The sequence below is a fragment of the Populus nigra genome, chromosome 11 (genome assembly GCF_951802175.1).
Source record: "Populus nigra chromosome 11, ddPopNigr1.1, whole genome shotgun sequence".
Lineage (NCBI taxonomy): Eukaryota > Viridiplantae > Streptophyta > Magnoliopsida > Malpighiales > Salicaceae > Populus > Populus nigra.
Window position 1 is genome coordinate 14,360,534 of NC_084862.1, and position 19,513 is coordinate 14,380,046.

General features: G+C 35.7%; 2 protein-coding genes across 2 annotated transcripts; one reads left to right on the forward strand and one right to left on the reverse strand.

The window, feature by feature from the left end:
- The first annotated feature begins 259 nt into the window (after positions 1 to 259).
- Positions 260 to 2,858, forward strand: LOC133668016 (GDSL esterase/lipase At1g29670-like). Its single transcript, XM_062087750.1, has 5 exons — positions 260 to 580; positions 672 to 796; positions 911 to 1,156; positions 1,713 to 1,959; positions 2,604 to 2,858. Exons 1-5 carry the CDS (start codon positions 331 to 333, stop codon positions 2,819 to 2,821), a joined length of 1,086 nt encoding a protein of 361 aa, XP_061943734.1. The 5' UTR covers positions 260 to 330; the 3' UTR covers positions 2,822 to 2,858.
- A 3,877-nt stretch (positions 2,859 to 6,735) lies between these two features.
- LOC133668015 (GDSL esterase/lipase At1g29670-like) lies at positions 6,736 to 8,769 on the reverse strand. The gene is made up of 5 exons (XM_062087749.1): positions 8,520 to 8,769; positions 7,874 to 7,998; positions 7,510 to 7,755; positions 7,110 to 7,356; positions 6,736 to 6,947 (listed from the first exon to the last, which is right to left on the reverse strand). Exons 1-5 carry the CDS (start codon positions 8,767 to 8,769, stop codon positions 6,736 to 6,738), a joined length of 1,080 nt encoding a protein of 359 aa, XP_061943733.1.
- Between the last annotated feature and the right edge of the window lie 10,744 nt (positions 8,770 to 19,513).

A 19,513-nucleotide genomic window follows, 5' to 3' on the forward strand; every position in this document is an offset into this window, starting at 1 on the left:
CGTTTTAAGCTTTTGGTTAATCCTCCACCCTCAGCTTGAGGGGGCATATTATAGAATGTACTTATATAGAAAATATTGTAGTCATACTCTTGTGTGGTAACCTCCATCATTATTATTGTATATTGCCCTACATATATATATATATAGAAAGGGTTGGCTAACCAATAGGTTAAGCCTCCTAATTATTCTCAACTTACCCTATATAATCCCCACGTTTTCATTAGGCTGTGTTACCATTGATTCCTTTGTTCTCCTCACAGTTTTCAAAACTCCATTGCTTTAAATACTTCTCAACAGCTCCCACCTTAATTTCCTGCAAATTGATTAGAAATGGCATACAAGATCAAAGTATGGTGCTTCCTACTTTTCCTATTGAAGCTGGTGTCGAATTTGCAAAATTGTGCTCATGCAGCTCCACAGGTGCCTTGTTTTTTCATATTTGGAGACTCGTTGGCGGATAGTGGCAACAACAACAACCTTGTCACAGCTGCTAAGGCCAATTACCGCCCATATGGAATTGACTTCCCTAATGGAACCACCGGAAGGTTTACCAATGGCCGAACCACAGTGGATATAATTGGTGCTCTCTTCTCATCTCTGCTTGCGCATTATTCCTCACATATTAGTTTAGAAATTGAATTTTTTCACATATAACACTCTGGCATTTGCAGGTGAACTTTTGGGGTTTGACCAATTTATTCCGCCATTTGTAACTGCTAGAGGCAGAGACATATTGGTTGGTGTTAACTATGCATCTGGGGCAGCAGGGATTCGTGATGAGAGTGGAAGGGAATTGGTACCCAATAATTTATATTGTAGTTATTTTTTGCCTCTGAATATTTTTACTGCGTCCTATGATTTAACTTCTCTCTTCTTCTTCTTCTTTTCCTATTTCTTGGACATGTTCCAGGGTGATAGAATCAGCCTGAATGAGCAATTGCAAAATCATGCTGCTACGTTCAATCGCTCGATTCAATTACTAGGGACTAAACAGGCAGCAACAAATTACCTTAATAAGTGCTTATATTATGTCAGCTTGGGCACTAATGACTACATAAACAACTACTTCGTGCCTGGTAATTATGAAACAAGTCGTTTATATACCCCAGATCAATATGCCAAGGTTTTAATTGACCAGTATAGTCAGCAAATAAAGGTTGGTATTACAGTCCATTTCACTTTCTAGTTTGATTCGAATAATTATTAGAGAAATTTTATGATGCTCAAATTATATAACTATTAATACTTTCTCATAGATATATTGGAAAAACAAGTAAGCTAGTAGTTCAACTAGTAATAGTAAAGTGGTAAGAAATGAATTAGAAAAAGAGACATCATTGGTTTGAATCCTACTACTTGTATTTTTTAATCTACATGTAAGTGTGCGATCAATTAAGGATCTCGAGTTGACGAACTCTGTTCCATTGCTTGGCTTTTAGGACCTGGGAGTCGCGTCCGTGAATATGTCATTGGTGATAAGAAAATATAAACATGAGAAAAAATCACATCTCATCGATCTTACAAAAAAAAGTATAAGAATATTTTCAGCTATTCAAAATTCTTTTTTTATTTCTTTTTTTCGTTTTTCTCTCCTGGAACATTATAATTTTTTTTTAATAATTGTATTATGTACATTTGTTTATGCATGATAGCCCACATATATTTCATTCTATTTGTGATTTTTATATCTTTTTGTTTCTATTTTTCATCAGCGTTTGTACCTCTTCGGAGCCAGGAAAATTGCCTTGCCTGGACTTATACCATTAGGCAGCATTCCTTACGCATCTTCTACTCTATGCCTCAAGAATCTCTCTTGTGTGGCCAATATAAACAACGCAGTCCTACCTTTTAACGCAGGACTCTTTTCACTTGTTCATCAACTGAATCAAGAGTTGAATGACACACGCTTTATATATTTGAATATTTCTGGAATGTCATCTAGCGATCCTTCTGTTCCCGGTAAGTCGTCAACAATGTGGTGAGATTATCATATACACGGATTTTATAGAAATCATTTTCAATTGATACGTCTTCTTTTATTCTTTAGATTATAATGTTCTTTGAGATATTTGATTTATCGTATTTGGTCAATTTGAATAATTGACTTAAAAACCAATGGTGTTGGTGGATGTTACAATTTTCTTTTCTTTTTTTGGTTTGGATTATTATTTTACATAACAAAATGTCAATCGAAGTAATATATTCATTTAAATTTCATTTTAATGATGTAAATTTTCTTACAAATTTTTATATATCAAGATTGAATTTAGTTCTGATCAGATTTTAAGCAAATTAATCATATTATTATTGGTGTATTTATCAGAAATTTGTTTCTTGCAGTAACTTATCTGCGTTTCTTTTTTGTATGAAAGTCGATTGGATTATATTAATATAAGAAAGTATTCAATATGTCTAGAGTTGTACTATCTACTATAACATTAAGATTGGATTCATGAATAATTTTGTGGGTTTCATATTTATGCGGGAGGGGGAATCAACTACTGGTATACCTAATTACCTTACAATTTCTCGGAATGCTTTTATTGCTATATATTAACTACTATTTCGTTCTTGGTAATGAAAGTTTGTTTTGTACGTAACAGGGTCTAGGGTTGCAAACGTTGGATGTTGTCCTGTACTTGGTAGTGCATGTATTCTAGATTCAACCCCATGCGTAAACAGGACTGAATATGTTTTCTGGGATGCAATTCATCCCACCGAATCTTCGAACCAATTCACTGCTAGAAGATCGTATTCTGCTTTTCTTCCATCTGATGCTTATCCATACGACATCAGCCATTTAGTTAACATGCAGATCTAAGTCAAGAAAGATAATATTCCAGAGATTATATAATAAACTGATGATAAAATAATGTAAAGCAGCAGTGCAATAATAAATGCTGTAACGTGTACTTGTACCTCAAGAATAATAAGATCGGTCATGTAGAAGCTCGGCATATTCAAATGTTCTACCAATACATCCAGAAATTCCAACCCAGAAAATTGGAATGAACCTCCGAATCTGATCACTATAACATTCATTTGAGAAAAGATGTTGCTGCAGCCACCTATCCCAGTTAACTTCGAAGGAAAAACAGTGGTAGTTGTTCATTTATTAATGACGCAGGATGTCCAGACTACTCAAAGTAGCTTTAACTTTCTATTTATCGTTATACACTGCGTCAATCAACCACTAACCACTCAAATTGTTTTAGCCAACAGCAATCCATCAGATCATCGTTTCAAAGCTTTTGACCACAACCACCACATCTTGCTGACAAATCTTTGGATACAAGGTTTAAAATTTATAATTTGATTTGAATTTCTATGGGATTTAGTGCTTTGATGAAGTATTAAAGCTGGTTACAATGATGTTTGAGGTTTTGGGTGACATTTTTTTTTATTTGACGAAGAAGCACAAATATAGATATGGTATCAAATATGGAGGTACGAAAACTCTAAAAAATGTATGATGAAATATGTCAAGGATACTTTATTTTTTAATGTTATATATATAAAAAAATTCGATTTGATTGAAAATAAAAAACAATACCTTAAAGAATCAATAAAGGATCCATATGTTCAAACCATGAGAGATTCCACCACCTGATTATTCTATTCCACAAGATCCAAGACAAAGGATAGTGAAAAGGAATATGATTTTTAGTTTCACAGGTACAATTGCAGAAGGGGCATAAATCTTCATTAGTCGACAAAATCTTTCATTTTGCTGGGAAGGAACGAGTGCACAACATGTTATGCAAGGCTAGCCACAACAACATCTCAGATTTTGGTGAAGAAGAATTCTTCTAAATGTCTGCAAGGAATGGTTTAAATCCAAGGATCAAGAGACTGTCCAAAATCCAGCACTTAATTATCTTCTTTATACTTGTGCAGGTGAGCACTGTTAAGAATCTCAATTAAGCTATCAAGTTGCTTCAAATCATAGCTCATGAGATCTCGATTCCAGGTGAAGTTCCAATGCCAACAGATATCATCCCAAAAACCCGTACTATTGACAGGCTTATTTTTTTAAGATGATAAGTGATACAGCCGCAGATAGGGTGTACTCAGACACAGGTTTGTTACCAATCTAGACATCATCCCGGGAGTGAACAGTAGCACCATACCCTATTTGAAGCCTGCAATTTTCTCAAAGAGTAGAAGAGGCATGGTCATCATATTTAATGGTTAGGGAAATATCTGACCAGACGATGGAGAGACGCTTGGAGAACACATGTAACCCATTCTTAAAAGGTGGCGATCTCCTGAGCCCAACCTCCACAACCGTTTGAAGAGAAGAGCTTTATTTTTTGCTGCAACTAATCCAATTCCAAGCCCTACCTTTCACCCTCCTTAAAACCACTTTCCAGGCAATCTTATGCACTTCGTGTTTGTCAGAGGTACTTGACCATAGGAATTGACACTCCATAGCCATAATTTGTCTCACCAGTACACCATTTGAAATACAAAATAAAGATATGTAGTAGATAGGGAGAGATGACAAAACACTCTTGATCAAGCATACTCTTCCTTCCATTCAAAGCAGTTTACCCTTCCAAGATTGAAGCCTCGTCCGGATCCTTGAAATAACTGGCTTCCATGTAGTGATCCTCTTAGGAAAAGCACCTAATGGTAACCTAAATATTTGAATGGCAAGGAGTCAAATTTACAGAAAAGAAGGTTTGATAGGCCAACAGTGTATGCCTCATCAACATTAATCCCAACCAGGAAGCTCTTGTGGAAATTGACCCTCAAACTACAGCATTTACAGAACCACCTAAGAGTTCTTTTAGTATTCAGCAAGCTTTGAACATCATTTGGGATAAAGAATAGGGAGTCATCTGCAAATTACATATGAGTAATCTGTAAACCTCTCCCTACTTCAATTCCTAATAGCAAACCGGCCTTAGTGCCTCTACTGATCAGAACATATAGGCCTTCAACCACCATGTTAAAAAGGAATGGAGACAGAGGATCTCGTTGCCTAAGGCCACTTCTCACATCAAATTCTACAGATAGAGAGCCATTGATTAGGGTAAACAATCTAGAAGTTGAGATGCATTCCTCAATCCATTTATGCCAGCAATCCTCAAAGCCCATGTATTCCATAACCTTGCGCAGAAAATCCCAAGAAATGGAATTCCTTTGCTCCTCATAGTGTCCATGACCTCCTTTGTAATCATTGCTTAATCTAAGATGTATCTGCCTGTAATAAAAGCAGACTGAGGAATGCTCACAATACCATTCATAACTTTCTTTTAGTCTATTACCAAGGATGTTTGAGATCATATTATACAAACCATTTATCAAATTGATAGGCCTGCAATCCCCAAAGCTAATGCTGCCTTTCTTTTTAGGAATCAAGGTGATGTAGGAGTTGTTAATACCGTTTGGAAGTTTACCCCTTTGATAGAACTCTGAAACCATTATTTCAACAAATTCCAAGACCTCTTGTAAAAGTTGAAGTTGAAACCATTAGGACCTAGCTAGAGCTTTTGAACCATCACAACTGAATATAGCTTCTTACAACCATTATATCTCTTTCCATTAGAGCTCCTCCATGGTTAGATCTCTTTCCAGAGAAGCAGCTGAAGAAGCACTAAGCTTTTTACAACCATTATATCCCAAAAGAGGTATGAAAACAGGTGGTTGAGAGAATAGCTTAGAGAAGAAGGAAGTTGCTCCTTCCTTGATATCTCTTACGGTACCTGGATCGAGATTTTCCCCGTCCAGTGCAATCTGGTTAATTAAATTACTGCTTCTTCGAAGGTTTGTTGATAAGTGGAAAAATCTAGTGTTGCGATCACCAAGTCTTATCCTTTTTTTTCCCGTAAAGTTTCAAAAATAAAATAAAAAATTAAGTAGCAACAATTGTGCGTGCTCCGCCTCCAACAAGAAATGATCATGAACACCACCTGTTCTTATACTAGTTCCTCCACATGTTTTTTTTTTTTTTCCAAAGCCAAGCAAAAATGACGACAGAGAAAGAATCTTCATTCCATATAATAAGAATACCATTTGATTTTAGGCCCATTCCACAATCCTCTAACCAAAGAATCAAAGCATCAAGATATTTTAGATTAAATGATTAATTAAGCAGTATCAGTGCCATAGTCTAATAGTTTTACTAATTGTTCTACATTTACACATAGAACACAATCCACAAACATTATTCCCTGATAAAATCATAATAGAGGATAAAAAAACTTGACTTTCGAATCTTATATTCTCATCTCCTTAGCTATATATTTATTATGCCCTTTATTTCTTCGCATGCATGCCGTTTCACTCCCTGTTATTATTATTATTAATTTTGATTTTTTTTTTTGAAAATATGTTGAAAATAAAAGGTAAAAAATAGGGTAAGAAAGAGATTTTTGCATAATTTTGAAGCATTTAGCGCTCATATACATTCGTAATTATCCTTATATCAAAAACCCAAAACAAATTAATTCTTTTTTTCATAAAAATAAAACAAAAATGTGATAAAATTAACCTTTTGTTAGTTTTTAAATAATGAAGAGCAAAATTTAAAATAGAAGTGTACATGCATGTTATAGCATATTGTCAGACTGTTTTTTTTTTTTTTTTCGTTTACAAGAAGTCATATTATTAGACTGCTGTTTTACATAATTTTATCATCGTAACAAAGTGACCAAGACCACATTATTTCTATAAATTATTTATTAAATTATTTATGGAATATTATCTTCCTTGACTTAGATCTGCATGTTAACTGATTAAATGACTGATATCGGTTGGATAAGCATCAGATGGAAGAAAGGCATTGTACGATCTTCTTGCAGTGAATTGGTTCAAAGCTTCGGTAGGATGAATGGCATCCCAAAACACATATTCAGTCCTATTTTGGCATGGGGTTGAGTCTTGAATGCATTGGCCGTCACTACGTGCTGGACAACATCCAACGTTTGTAACCCTAAACCCTGTTATGCACAAAACAGACAATTTCCATTGCTTAGAGCCAAATAGTAATCATTAAAACAAGAAATTATTAGGTATACTGTGAATCGTACTCCTTGTATACTGAGTAATTCCTCGTATTAATAAATTGTAACATCCTCCACCAACAGGTTGGAATGACTTACCGAGCACAGAAGGATCGCCAGATGACATCCCAGTAGAATTCAAGTATATAAAGCGTGCGTCATTCAACTCTCTATTCAGTTGATCAACAAGTGATACGAGTCCTGCGTTAAAAGGGAGGACTGCGTTGTTTATATTGGTCACACAAGAGAGATTGTTGCGGCATAGAGTAGAAAATGAGTAAGGAATGCTGCCTATTGCTCCAAGTCCAGGCAAGGCAATTTTCCTGGCTCCTAGGACGTACAGAAGCTGAAGAAAAATAGAAACAAAAGACATAAATTCACAAAAAGATAAATTGAAATATATATGGGCTATAATGCATAAATTAAGGTACAAATACAATTATTAAAAAACATTTATAGTGTTCAAGCACTAACTCGCGAAACGGATAGTAATACCAACCTTTATTTGCTGACTATACTGGTCAATTAAAACCTTGGCATATTGATCAGGGGTGTATAATCGGCTTGTTGTATAATTGCTAGGCATGAAGTAGTTGTTTAAGTAGTCATTACTGCCCAAGCTGACATAATATAAGCACTTATTAAGGTAATTTTCTGCTGCCTGCTTAGTCCCTAGTAATTGAATCGAGCGATTGAATGTAGCAGCATGATTTTGCAATTGCTCATTTAGGCTGATTCTATCACCCTGGAACATGTCAACAGAAATAGGAAAACAAAAAAAACAGATAGAAGTTAAATCATAGGACGTTGTAAGAATACTCACAGGCAAAAAATAACTACAACGTAATTAAATTATTTGGTACCAGTTGCCTTCCACTCTCATCACGAATCCCCGCTGCCCCAGATGCATAGTTAACACCAACCAATATGTCTCTGTCTCTAGCAGTTGCAAATGGTGGAATAAATTGGTTAAAGCCCAAAAGTTCACCTGCAAATGCCCAAATGTAATGTTTATTCACCATCTGAACCGTATCCGTATGTGCAAATAAATTGTTCTGCTATGATCACGGTTAAGGGGATTTTGACATATAAATTCTATGGTGAAAGAGATAGACACAAGAAAAGAGAGAAAAAAAAAAAAAAAACTAAGAAATAATGTTTTAAGAAGAAGAAAGACATTATTATCATTTTGAACATCTATATGATTTTTTCTCTTCTCTCATGTACTGTAATTATTACTGTAGCATTATAAAGTTTTTCTATGCAGGTTGTTCTATCAATTCACAACTTCAGGAGAGATGATGTAATTTATTCTTAAACAATATATAATATATGATGAAACTTTATGTGGAAATAATTTCATATCCATGTTATTGTGATATTAATTACGCTATACTACGTGATAAACAAGACTTAAACTGATATAATTTGGTATATATGAGACAAATTATTTTGCATTTCGAAACTAATATGAAAGTGATAACGTGCAAGGAGATGAGAAGGGATCACCAATCATATCCACTACGGTTCGGCCATTAGTAAACCTTCCGGTGGTTCCATTAGGGAAGTCAATTCCATATGGGCGGTAATTGGCCTTAGCAGCCGTTACAAGGTTGTTGTTGTTGCCACTATCCGCCAAGGAGTCTCCAAATATGAAAAAACAAGGCACCTGTGGAGCTGCATGAGCACAATTTTGCAAATTCGACACCAGCTTCAATAGGAAAAGTAGGAAGCACCATACTTTGATCTTGTCTGCCATTTCTAATCAATTTGCAGGAAATTAAGGTGGGAGCTGTTGAGAAGTATTTGAAGCAATGGAGTTTGAAAACTGTGAGGAGAACAAAGGAATCAATGGTAACACAGCCTGATGAGAACGTCGGGATTATATTGGGTAGGAAGAGGAGTGCAATGCTACAGACATGGTAGCAGTAAATTATTATTATTATTATTATTATATTATTATTATTATTATAGTTCACTTTGAATATTTACTTTTAGGTTATTTATATTATTATTATTATTATAGTTCACTTTTAATATTTACTTTTAGGTTATTTATATTATTATTAGTATTATTATTATTTATATGTTTTGAATATTTGAATATTTACTTTTGCTCGTATTTAAAAAAAAAAATAGGTTTCTTAATTATCTTTTCTTTATTTGGCTATGACGAATGATTTAAACTACTTTTATGAGATTTTGAAATCAATTATTACTTTTAAATAAAATTTCAGACATTGAGTCTCTCTACTTTTATTATTTCTAGATTTTATAGAAATCAATCTCTACTATTCTTATTATTTAAACTAAGAGCATAATATTCATGATAAATTAAAATTTACTCTTCATTTGGGAAAGGGAGATTCCTCACATTAATTAAGATAAAGAATGATCACTTTATCCCAGGCACAATATTACTTGAAGCGTTGCCGTTCCTAGCTAGCTCTCAATTTCTTGGCCTCTTTGTCAGCATTTCAGGAGGTGGTTGGGCATTAACGCTGCGTATGGGAGTCTTTGATCAGTTATTTTGCTACATTTAAAAACTGTATTCTGTTTCAATTATAATTTTTAAAGTATTTAATTAATCAATAAATACTATAATTTTACATAAATCATTCTGAAAATTCTCTTATAACTTTAATTAATAAAAAAACCATAATATAGTTATATTTTTAAAAAACTTATATTTTCAAACCATAAAAAACAATATATACACATGAAATTTTTAAATTCTTTGTCGTGGGTAAATGTAGCGTGGGATCACAACTCATTTAATATATTTTTTCATATGTACTTGGCATTAATTTAGAATTCAATTTCCCGGCCACCCACGGACCATGCTTAATATCTCTATAGACATTGACCGAAAGAAATAAATTATGTAATTGAATACTGAAATTAATCCCTCGATAACATCATCAAATGAGATTTGCAAGCAATCTTCGAACGAGATCATAATAATAATAATAATAATAATAATAATAATAATATACAATTCGAATGAAGGAGATGATTAAGATGATTAATTCTAATAAAATATAAAACAATAAAATTGAAAATAAAACTTTAATGAAAGAAAAGAAAGCAGGGAAAGAAAGCAGTAGAAGATGGAACTAAAAAAAAAAGTATTTATATTAAATGGAGGCTACATCTCAATAGGTGATTTTTTCGGTTAGTGATCAATATTGACAGCTGATTTGGTGGCTTTTACATGTATTTTGGAGCCTTTAATTTCATATCAGTTGTAACTCAAAAAGTTAAAGTCACCGTTTTGTTTTAAATTAGGAATTACTTAATTTCTGGCGCCGGAGAGGTACTTCAGTACTTTTTTTATAATTTTTTGTTTTTATTTTTTTTTATTTTTTTCATCCATATTTTTTTTTTTATAGTTTAATTCTACTGAGATATAGTTTTAAATTATATACAAAAACAAAATTAAAAAGAGGATCATAATATAAAATACAAAAAAAAAAACACATGATGGATCATAGTTTTTATAATTTTTATTTTCATTTAAAAGTTCATTTTATTTATTTTTAAGTTTATTAATTTGAGATATAAAAAAAAACAATGATAAATGATAAAAGTTGACGGTTGGCCAAATTATGACTATTAAAATAGTCATTCTTAATATTAATAGGTCTTATTTGATGTGAGAAGTTTTATTGAGATGTTTTTTTCTTTAATTTTTTATGAAAAAGTAGATTAGGAAGGGTTAGTATGTAATTTTTATTCTAATTTAATTTTGTGTTTTAAATTAATTTTGAAATGTTTTTAGTTGGGAGATTGATTTGTTGACATAGTATGAATGTTTATTAAATATTTTAAATTGTTTTTTTCTTTCTTCATGTAGATGTTATCGATAGGAGAATTACTATCATTAATTATTATTTGAAGTTCCCATTGTATTGCCGGATGATCTATTAAATTTTTAATATATATATATATATATATATATATATATATATATATATATTATTGCATTAATTACAAGCTATATCACATAAATTGGTAAATATAAGTTAATTCAGCAGGATGTTTACAATTTTACTTCCTTCTATCACTAATAAGATATCTTCAATAGGTGAAAATAGTGAGAGCATATATAGATATGGGAACCAAAAGCTTCACCAGCCAATATTTGGCCTTTTTTATATAAAAAAAAAATTATGCATGCAACTTAGTCTGCACAATTTAAGGAGAATATTCATAGATATGAGAATTGATGGGGTTTTGTTGTAACTCAATTTTTTATCATAATTTTTGTATATATATTTAAAATAAAAAAGTCTAAAAAATATATTAGTCAATAAATTTATCTGTTTTGTTATTTTTATTTAATTTTTGTGTGCAAGAAATATTAAAAACATAAAAAATATATAAATCAATATAGCTAGGGTTGCAATTGGACCAATATTTAAATGTCACAAGCAAAAATGACGTTTGAAAATTTTTAAGTTATAATTGAGGTCTGAATAAAAGAGAAATTGGTTTAAATTGGTTTAATTTGGCTAAAATTAAAAGGAATTAAGGTTCAAGGATGAGTTTGGAACAAGTAGCCAAGTTATAAAATCAATTGAAGGCTTGATTGAAAGAGATGAATTTGAAATTTGAAGTCAATTTGGCTTAAAAATAAAGAATTGGAGGAATAAGGATCAGATTGAGTAAAGCAGAGAATTTAGAGGGTGAATTTTATTTTTGTTAGGGACTGAATTGAAAGACATTAAGAAAAAAGATGGAAATTAACAAAGCATAAGAAATTGAAAAACTAGGAACCAAGGAGCAAAATGCGCCGAAATCGAGAGACTATAATGAAGTTTGGCACAATTAAATCAAAGAAAAGAAGAAACCCTAACCAAGACTCAAAACGACGTCATTTCAAATTAAATGAAACGGTGCATTTGGAGTGAAAAGGGGAGAGCAACAGTTGGAGTTTCAAAATAAACGGCGCCGTTTGCAGATTTTTGGGCAGGAAAGAGGCAAAATCAGTGAGGTCTCATGCAACTTTAGGGCTTAGTTTCGGTCCTGATTAAGTCTCTTTATGGTGCAGAAACGATGGAAATGTGTCTACTAACATATCAGCTACAATCTTGGTGCACGAAATCAGAGTTTAATTTCCAGAATCAGCTAAATCAGCCTCCCTCCAAGACTAACTATCGTTCTTTCCATTTGGATGTGAGATTTAGATTGCAAAATCTAACCCTATCTCGATGAATCAAGTAAAGAGCATGTTTTTTAATATGTTGGCTAGCTACAATGATACAAGAAATCAGGCTTTAACTCTTAGAATCCGCTATAGATTTCGTGTCAAACATGCTCACTCAATTAACCTCCTCCCAATACCAGCAGCCATCCTTTCGATTTTGATGAAAGATTTAGATTTCAAAATTTGGTCATATCTCCATGAATCAAGCAAAAATCATGTTTTATGGTATATTGGATACAATCACGATACAAGAGATCATGTTTTAACTCTCCGAATCCACTACAGATTCCTAGCCAAACGTGCCCTCTCAGTCACCTTTCTTCAAAGACCAGCAGTCCAGCCCTTCCATTCTTGTTCAAGACCCAACCTTTAAACTTTGATTCTCTCCCCATAAATCAAGCGAAGAGGGGTTGGCGGCCGGATCCTAAGCAGATTTTCAATTCAGAATTGTCATAATTTAATTTTTGAATTTTCAAAAACAAAAATAATACGATAAAAAATGAATGAGTAAAAACTATTTGAGAACTGAGTTAAAATAATACAAATTTGAAGTTTGAGGATTGAATTATAATTTGGGAGTCAATTTGGTTAAAAATTGAAAGAATTGAAAGTTTGGTGATTTAATTGAACTTAGAATTGTTTAATTAATGAAATCAGGGACCCAATTGTTAACTGTTAGAAGTTCAGGGGCCAAATTAAAAATAGTCATTTCGTGTGAAATCGGTGTCGATCTCAACACACACTGTTTATCATCTCCTCATCCTGAAGATCGGATCAACAGGGGACACAACCAGCAGATCATGGACCACGATGCCTATGATACCTCACGGAAGGCATGAACACACGACCTTCCTGGCTTTATAAAAGCTAGAGAAAGGCCTCATAGGGAAAAGGACAGGCTAAAAAACACACAAAGAGAAAGACAGAAATGAAAAAAACATAGGAACAACACAGGAGCCGGGAACGAACGCAAAATAAGAGAGGGAAAGAGAGCCACACGCAGAGAGACAGAGTGATAAACCAGAGAACCAAGAACGAACGAACAAGAAAACAAGAAAACTATAGAGAACAGAAAAACCCAGGAACAAGCAGACAGACAGAGAAGAAAAACAGAAGCGATGTCTAGAGCACGCCATCACCATCGTCTTCGAATTCATCTGCCCGTATCAGGTAAGTTCTTTCTTATTCCCCGCTTTCCTCTCCATTATAATTCATTTGCTGCAGTTGCAATAAATTATAATTCACTTCATACTATAGCAGTGAATTATAATTCATTTGTTCCTCGCACACGCCTGCTACTTGGGAGGCTCACTGGCTTGAGCCAGTGACCAGGCTGGACTGGCTGGGTCCTGCCTAGCCGTACGGGCTCGGTTAGACTCAGCCCCGCCAAAAAAAAAAAATAGAAACAACTATGACTGGGCTAGGCCAATTTGTTTTGGGCCAAAGGTGTATTTGACAAAACACACCTTTATGTCAATTCCCTTTATTTTATTCCCCTTTGTTTTAATATCTGGCTAAACGAGGCCCTTTGTGATATCAGAAAATTGCTTAAAAAATTCATGGACTTTTTTGAATTTATTTGCAGGTCCCTCATATTTGTTTTTATTTTAGATATTTCACTATATAACTGATCTGTGAATTTTTACTATGAAATTCAAATTAGTGTATAATACTTTTTTAAAAAATATGAATGCATTGATTTTAAAATCATTTTATTGGTTTATTCACTAACGCCAGAGTCGGGAATCACTACAACATTATCCAGTTTTACCGACGGACTCATTCCGTCGGTGACAGCAATGCAATCCGTCGGTGAAAACAATACTGACGGACTCACCAACGGAACACGTCCGTCGGTATAACAGTCGTCAGTAAATCCCATTTTCATCACTAAGTCTGTCGCAAATAAAAAAAACACTCACCGACGGTCTTACAGACGAACACGCGCGCGCCAAAAAAAATGTTTCCCGCGGGAACATTACCGACGGAATAAATCCGTCTGAAATTTCAACGGTTATTACCGACAGCATTACCGACGGGAAGTCCGTCGGTAATGATGGCATGGCTGGTAATTTTGTTACAACTCTCTGTGTAATACCAACGGATATTATCCGTCGGTAATGCTGTCGGCATTAAATCACCGACGGATAATTATCCGTCGGTGATGCCGTCGGTAATGATGGCATGGATGGTAATTGTTCGACAACTCTTTGTAAAATACCGACGGATAATATCTGTAGGTATATCCGTCGGTAGGTATTTAAAATATATATAAAAAATAATTTATTAATTGTAAAAAACCTTAATAAAGAAATAAAAATGCATTAAACATTAAAAATGTAAAAGTAATGTTAAATAATATTCATTACAAATTCCCACTGTGTTTAAAAAACAAAATTAAACTAGAATAGCAGCGGAGCTGGAGGAGGAGGCGGAGGAGGAGGAGGAGGCTGGTTGTTCCCGGGACCGTACGGCCAAAAAGAAGCTGCACAAGTATCGTCACCCATCTTTGATCTCATCTCCATGACTATTTGACGGAGCTCATCATAATGCGTCGAGAGTTGTTGATATTGTTGTTTCAACGCAATGAACTCCTCAGACTAGGTGTTCGATACTGATGGAGAGCTTCCAACAGTTGAGACACTACGAGTCGAACGCAAGTTTTCAACCGTAGTGTTGGAGAGCCCGTAGACCCTATTTTTATCGGGTCCACCAGACGATCCCGCCTCCATCTACAAATCTGGATCGAAATTTGGATGGGTCGACGGATTGTCCCCATATCTCTCCCTCAACCGGCTATTATAGGTCTCCTGAAAATTCCATTGGTAAAAAAATCATCAAATGCAATTCAAGATGCAATTCAAGAAAATAATAACTTACAAAATAAAATGAATGAACGAACATACCACGAAGTGCTGAGCACGGTTGTCCACGAACTGCTGCCCCCCCTTTTGGCGGTCTTGACTCCGCACATGCGTCTCTAGAAACAGCTCCATTGGACTCGGTTCACGTCCAAGAGACACAGCCTGTAAGGAAAAAATAGGTTGAAAGTTAAATATATTATAAGGAACGACAAATTAATTAACAATATATTTCATTAAAATTAATCTTACCATCCGCTTTGCATGTGCGCTAAATGGGACGGATCCGCCAGTGTGCGTGGTCACCGAACCATGAATTTGCTGGTTCCGGTTGTCGGCGCCGGACTGTGAGCGCCGTGAGAACCGCTCTGAGATCACGTGCTCAATATATGTCGTCCATATTTCCCCCGAGATGAATGGCGGTTTGAATTCCTGCCAAACCGCCACCTCATTCCATCCTTCAAGACCGTTATCCCTCGCATGTCTTCTTGATTTTTTTTGGGTGTCATACCAAAAATCACGCAACCTACTTCCATAGTAACAAATTAGAATTTAAAACATAAAATTATAAAACAAAAATAAATATTATTTTCAATGTTACCTAGTTGCCGCGTGATTCTCCCATACCTTCCTCACAACATTGTTGTCCGCCCTATCCCACTCAAATTTGTTCTGTGTATATAAATAATTCATATAAAATAAAAATAGTACAAGATATAAAATTATAAAAATCATTTATAAAAAATAAACTAGAAATTAAAAATTAACACCGACCTGAAATCGCTTAAACCATGCATCAATATTAGGTTTCCACTCAGGATGTTTGGAAACCTGGCTCCATTGAAATATTCGCTATGCTTGATCAACTTCAAGAATTCATTCGACTCTTCTTCTGTTACTGACTTATTAACTTCTAGTGCTTTGTCCAGATCTACCACTTCTTTGCCCTTTGCCTTCCTCAACTCCTCGGGCGTAAAGCAACGACCACTCCTGGTCAAACCACTTATCTCAGTTTGGAACAAAGGAAGAGGAGCTCGAACGTTGGAGGTATAACCATAATTATAAGGCATGGCATTGTGATTCCTTTTTATGTAGGATGGTTTAACCAAGATTAGCCTTGGGGGCCCATTAGTCGTTTGTTGGATCCTGCGTACTCCTGTCATCTCATCTTGACCTTCCATCATGCTCACCTCACCCTTGCTCTCCATGGGTTCAATTCTCAACTCCCCCATTTTTAGCATTTTTGCAATCTTTTCGCAAAACTCGATGCAATCCTCAATATGATGTCCATCTCTTCCATGGAATTCACAGTAATCATATCCCTCCGAATGGCTTTCCACATTTGCCTCTAGAAAGCCTGATCGTACTAACATGTCGTACAACTTCTTCATGGACACCTTCAACACCTTGCATTGATTTCCCACTTCGATCATACCTATTCCACTACTACTTGGGGCATGCTTAGGCAATGGGTTTGAATTAACATTGGGCTTGTCTTCAAAGGATACCCATCCCATCTTAATAAGCTCCAATAACCTCTTCTTGAAAGTGTAACAGGTTTCAATCCCATGCCCGGGATTACCCGCATGGTACTCACAAGTCAACTCGGGCTTGTACCAAATTGGGAATGGTGGTTGTAATGGTAATGTAGGGATAGGAGCGATGTGCCCAATGCTCAATAGTTTGGCGTACATGTCCTTCAAAGGCATGGGTAGTGGCGGTAGTTGTTCTGAAGGGTATCTTATATAGGGTCTTTGGTAGTGATTTTGGTTGTTTGACTGGTTATTTGTTCGATTAGGGGAAAATGGTTGGTTAAAGTTCATGCGTGAGAATTGAGAGGTAGGTACTTGAGGATCATGGAAATCTACTCTCTTGTCCTTATACCCACCTTCCAGATTGTTAACATCGTCTTCTCTCTTTCTTCCAATAAAACCCTTCTTTTCCACTGGCATTGCTATTCGCCCAGCTTTAATCCCTTGTTCTATCCTCTCAGCTATGCGTACCGCATCATAGAAATGTTGAGAGGAGCTACCCATTAGGTGCTCATAGTAAGGTGCTTTGAAGGTATTGGCAAACAAGCTCACCATCTCCGTTTCTATCAAAGGGGGTTGGACATGCATTGCCTCATCCCTCCATCTTTGTGCATAAGCCCTCACCGACTCCTGGCTCTTTTTCTCCATTGCCATTAGACTTGTTCGATCAGGAGCGATTTCCATGTTAAACTTGTACTGTTTGAGGAAAGCCTCCACCAAGTCTCTCCAGCTCTTGATCCTGATGCTGTCTAACCTCATATACCAGCTTAAAGCGGATCCTGCTAGGCTATCTTGAAAGAAATAGATTAGCAATTTATCATCATAGATTACTTCCGCCATTTTATTGCAGTAGGATCGAAGGTGAGTGTTTGGGCATTCCAAACCGGTATACTTAATGAACTCTGGTATTCGAAAATCTTTTGGCACCACGATGTTTGGTACCAAACATACTTCGGCTGCTCGCATAGGGTCAAACCAGTCATTACCCTCAACTGCCCTTAATCTTTCTTCTAGAGCAAATAGCTTGTCTTGGTCCATCACACTGGGAGACCTATTATCCGGGACTCCCTCCGTTGTTAAGTCCACAGTGATTGGAGCGTGAGTTGGCTGGATAGGGGTGATAGGCACAAAATGTTGTTCATTGGCCGAGTTTGCCCCCTGGTTTTGAGATGTTTGAGGGATGTAAGCTGTTGGCACTCCTTCAGGCTGTTGTGCTGATGTTCCCTCCCCGTTCTTAGCTCTCAGAAGCTGTTCAAGTAAATCGGTCAGCCGAGAAACTTCATTTTTCACGGACTCCAACTTGGTTTGATAATGTGACTCTAAGTGAGCTCTTTCTTCGTTCTCCATCCTCGATCTAGACCGGGTGTTGTGGATTTTGGATGTGGGACCTATGTTTCACGATCTGGCATGCATATGATGTATTAAAAATGAATGCTTGATGAAAATATGATGCTCATGCAATGTATATTTTAGAGTCGACTCATGACTTTCGTAATCCTTTAGGCAAGATTTCTGAGTTGACCCGATTACTGTAAAGGAGGGTTTGCCAAGTTCTTATCATAGTAGCTTACCAAACACATTAGAAAGAAAGATAGGTCATGGCCTTCTTATAAATAGAAGTCGTTCATACAATGATTACAAAACAGGGCGTTATACACTGCTACCCTTAAAAGGCATTTCCTCTATTAGCTAAGTCCCCAATAAAACAAGTGATGGCCGCCATATATTCTCGGTACTTTGAAGCGTCATTTCCAACTTGGGTAGCTTGTTGTTGCAATCGTTCTGCATAGCGGGCTGCTTGCTCGACCTGCTTCGTTATGTGCCTTATCTTATCATGGAACACGGTGTTATCTGCAATTATCACTTCGTTGCTGGCTCCTAGGGCTTTATTACTTCTTTCCAACACTCGGACCATATCCTCTGACCGGGCCAACTTATCCCTTACCCTCTGTAGTTCTTCCTTTTCGATATCCAGCTTGGCTATTTTGGAGTTAATTTGAACTGTAAAGCTGTCCATGTAGTCTTGACATTCTTGACACTCTTGCTTAGCCTTACTGAGCTCCTCTTCCATCTCGAAGTAGTGGCTTCTCATCTCTTTTAACTTTTCTTCTCGTATCTCAATCTTCGATTGTAAAGCCATCATCCTTCCTTTTGAAGACTCGGCTCTCTTCTGGTAATCTCTCATATCAGACTCTGCCGCCTTTCTTGAACTTCTCTCTTCCTCCAATTGCATCATATATTGAGCTCTGATCCTTCTTTCCTCTTCTATGTCGAGATGGGCTAGCCAATTTTTCTCTTTTTCAACTTCTACCTTCTTTAAAAGCAGGCTCCTTCCCTTTTTCAAGGAATCCATCATCTCTTTATCGACACTCATCTTGCCTTTGGTTGATCTCTTAACCTTAGCCAACTCTTTTTGTATGAGCCCGTTTTTGTTAGACAGCTCATCATACTCAGTTATTCAATTCCTTAACTCAGCCTGAACCGCTTTTGCTATTTCTTCAGCTACCTCGGCCTTTTTCTGCCACTCCTTTAAGGACGTTAATTGCTTATCCTGTTTTTCCAACTGCTGGTTCAAGTAAACCCTCATCGTGTTTTCTTCTTCTAATTGATTTTCTAACAGTCGTTGCTGCCTTTTGCTCTTGCTGAGATCCATTCTACATTGTTCTAGCTGCTTTCTCAACTCTTCCTCAATATCAGTCCTTTTCCTTTTTTGTTGCTCTATTGTGGATGCTGGATGTTTTGGTATTGAGAAATCCTTCACTTCAGAAAGCTCTTCGTTCCTCCAAACTGCATAGTTCTGGCTGAATGATGTTTCAAATGTGCTCCCTTCTTGCCTTTTTACCATCAGGGGTCTTTCCCAATCTTGTCGGATAAGTTCCATCTCCTCGAGGAAAGCTTGGT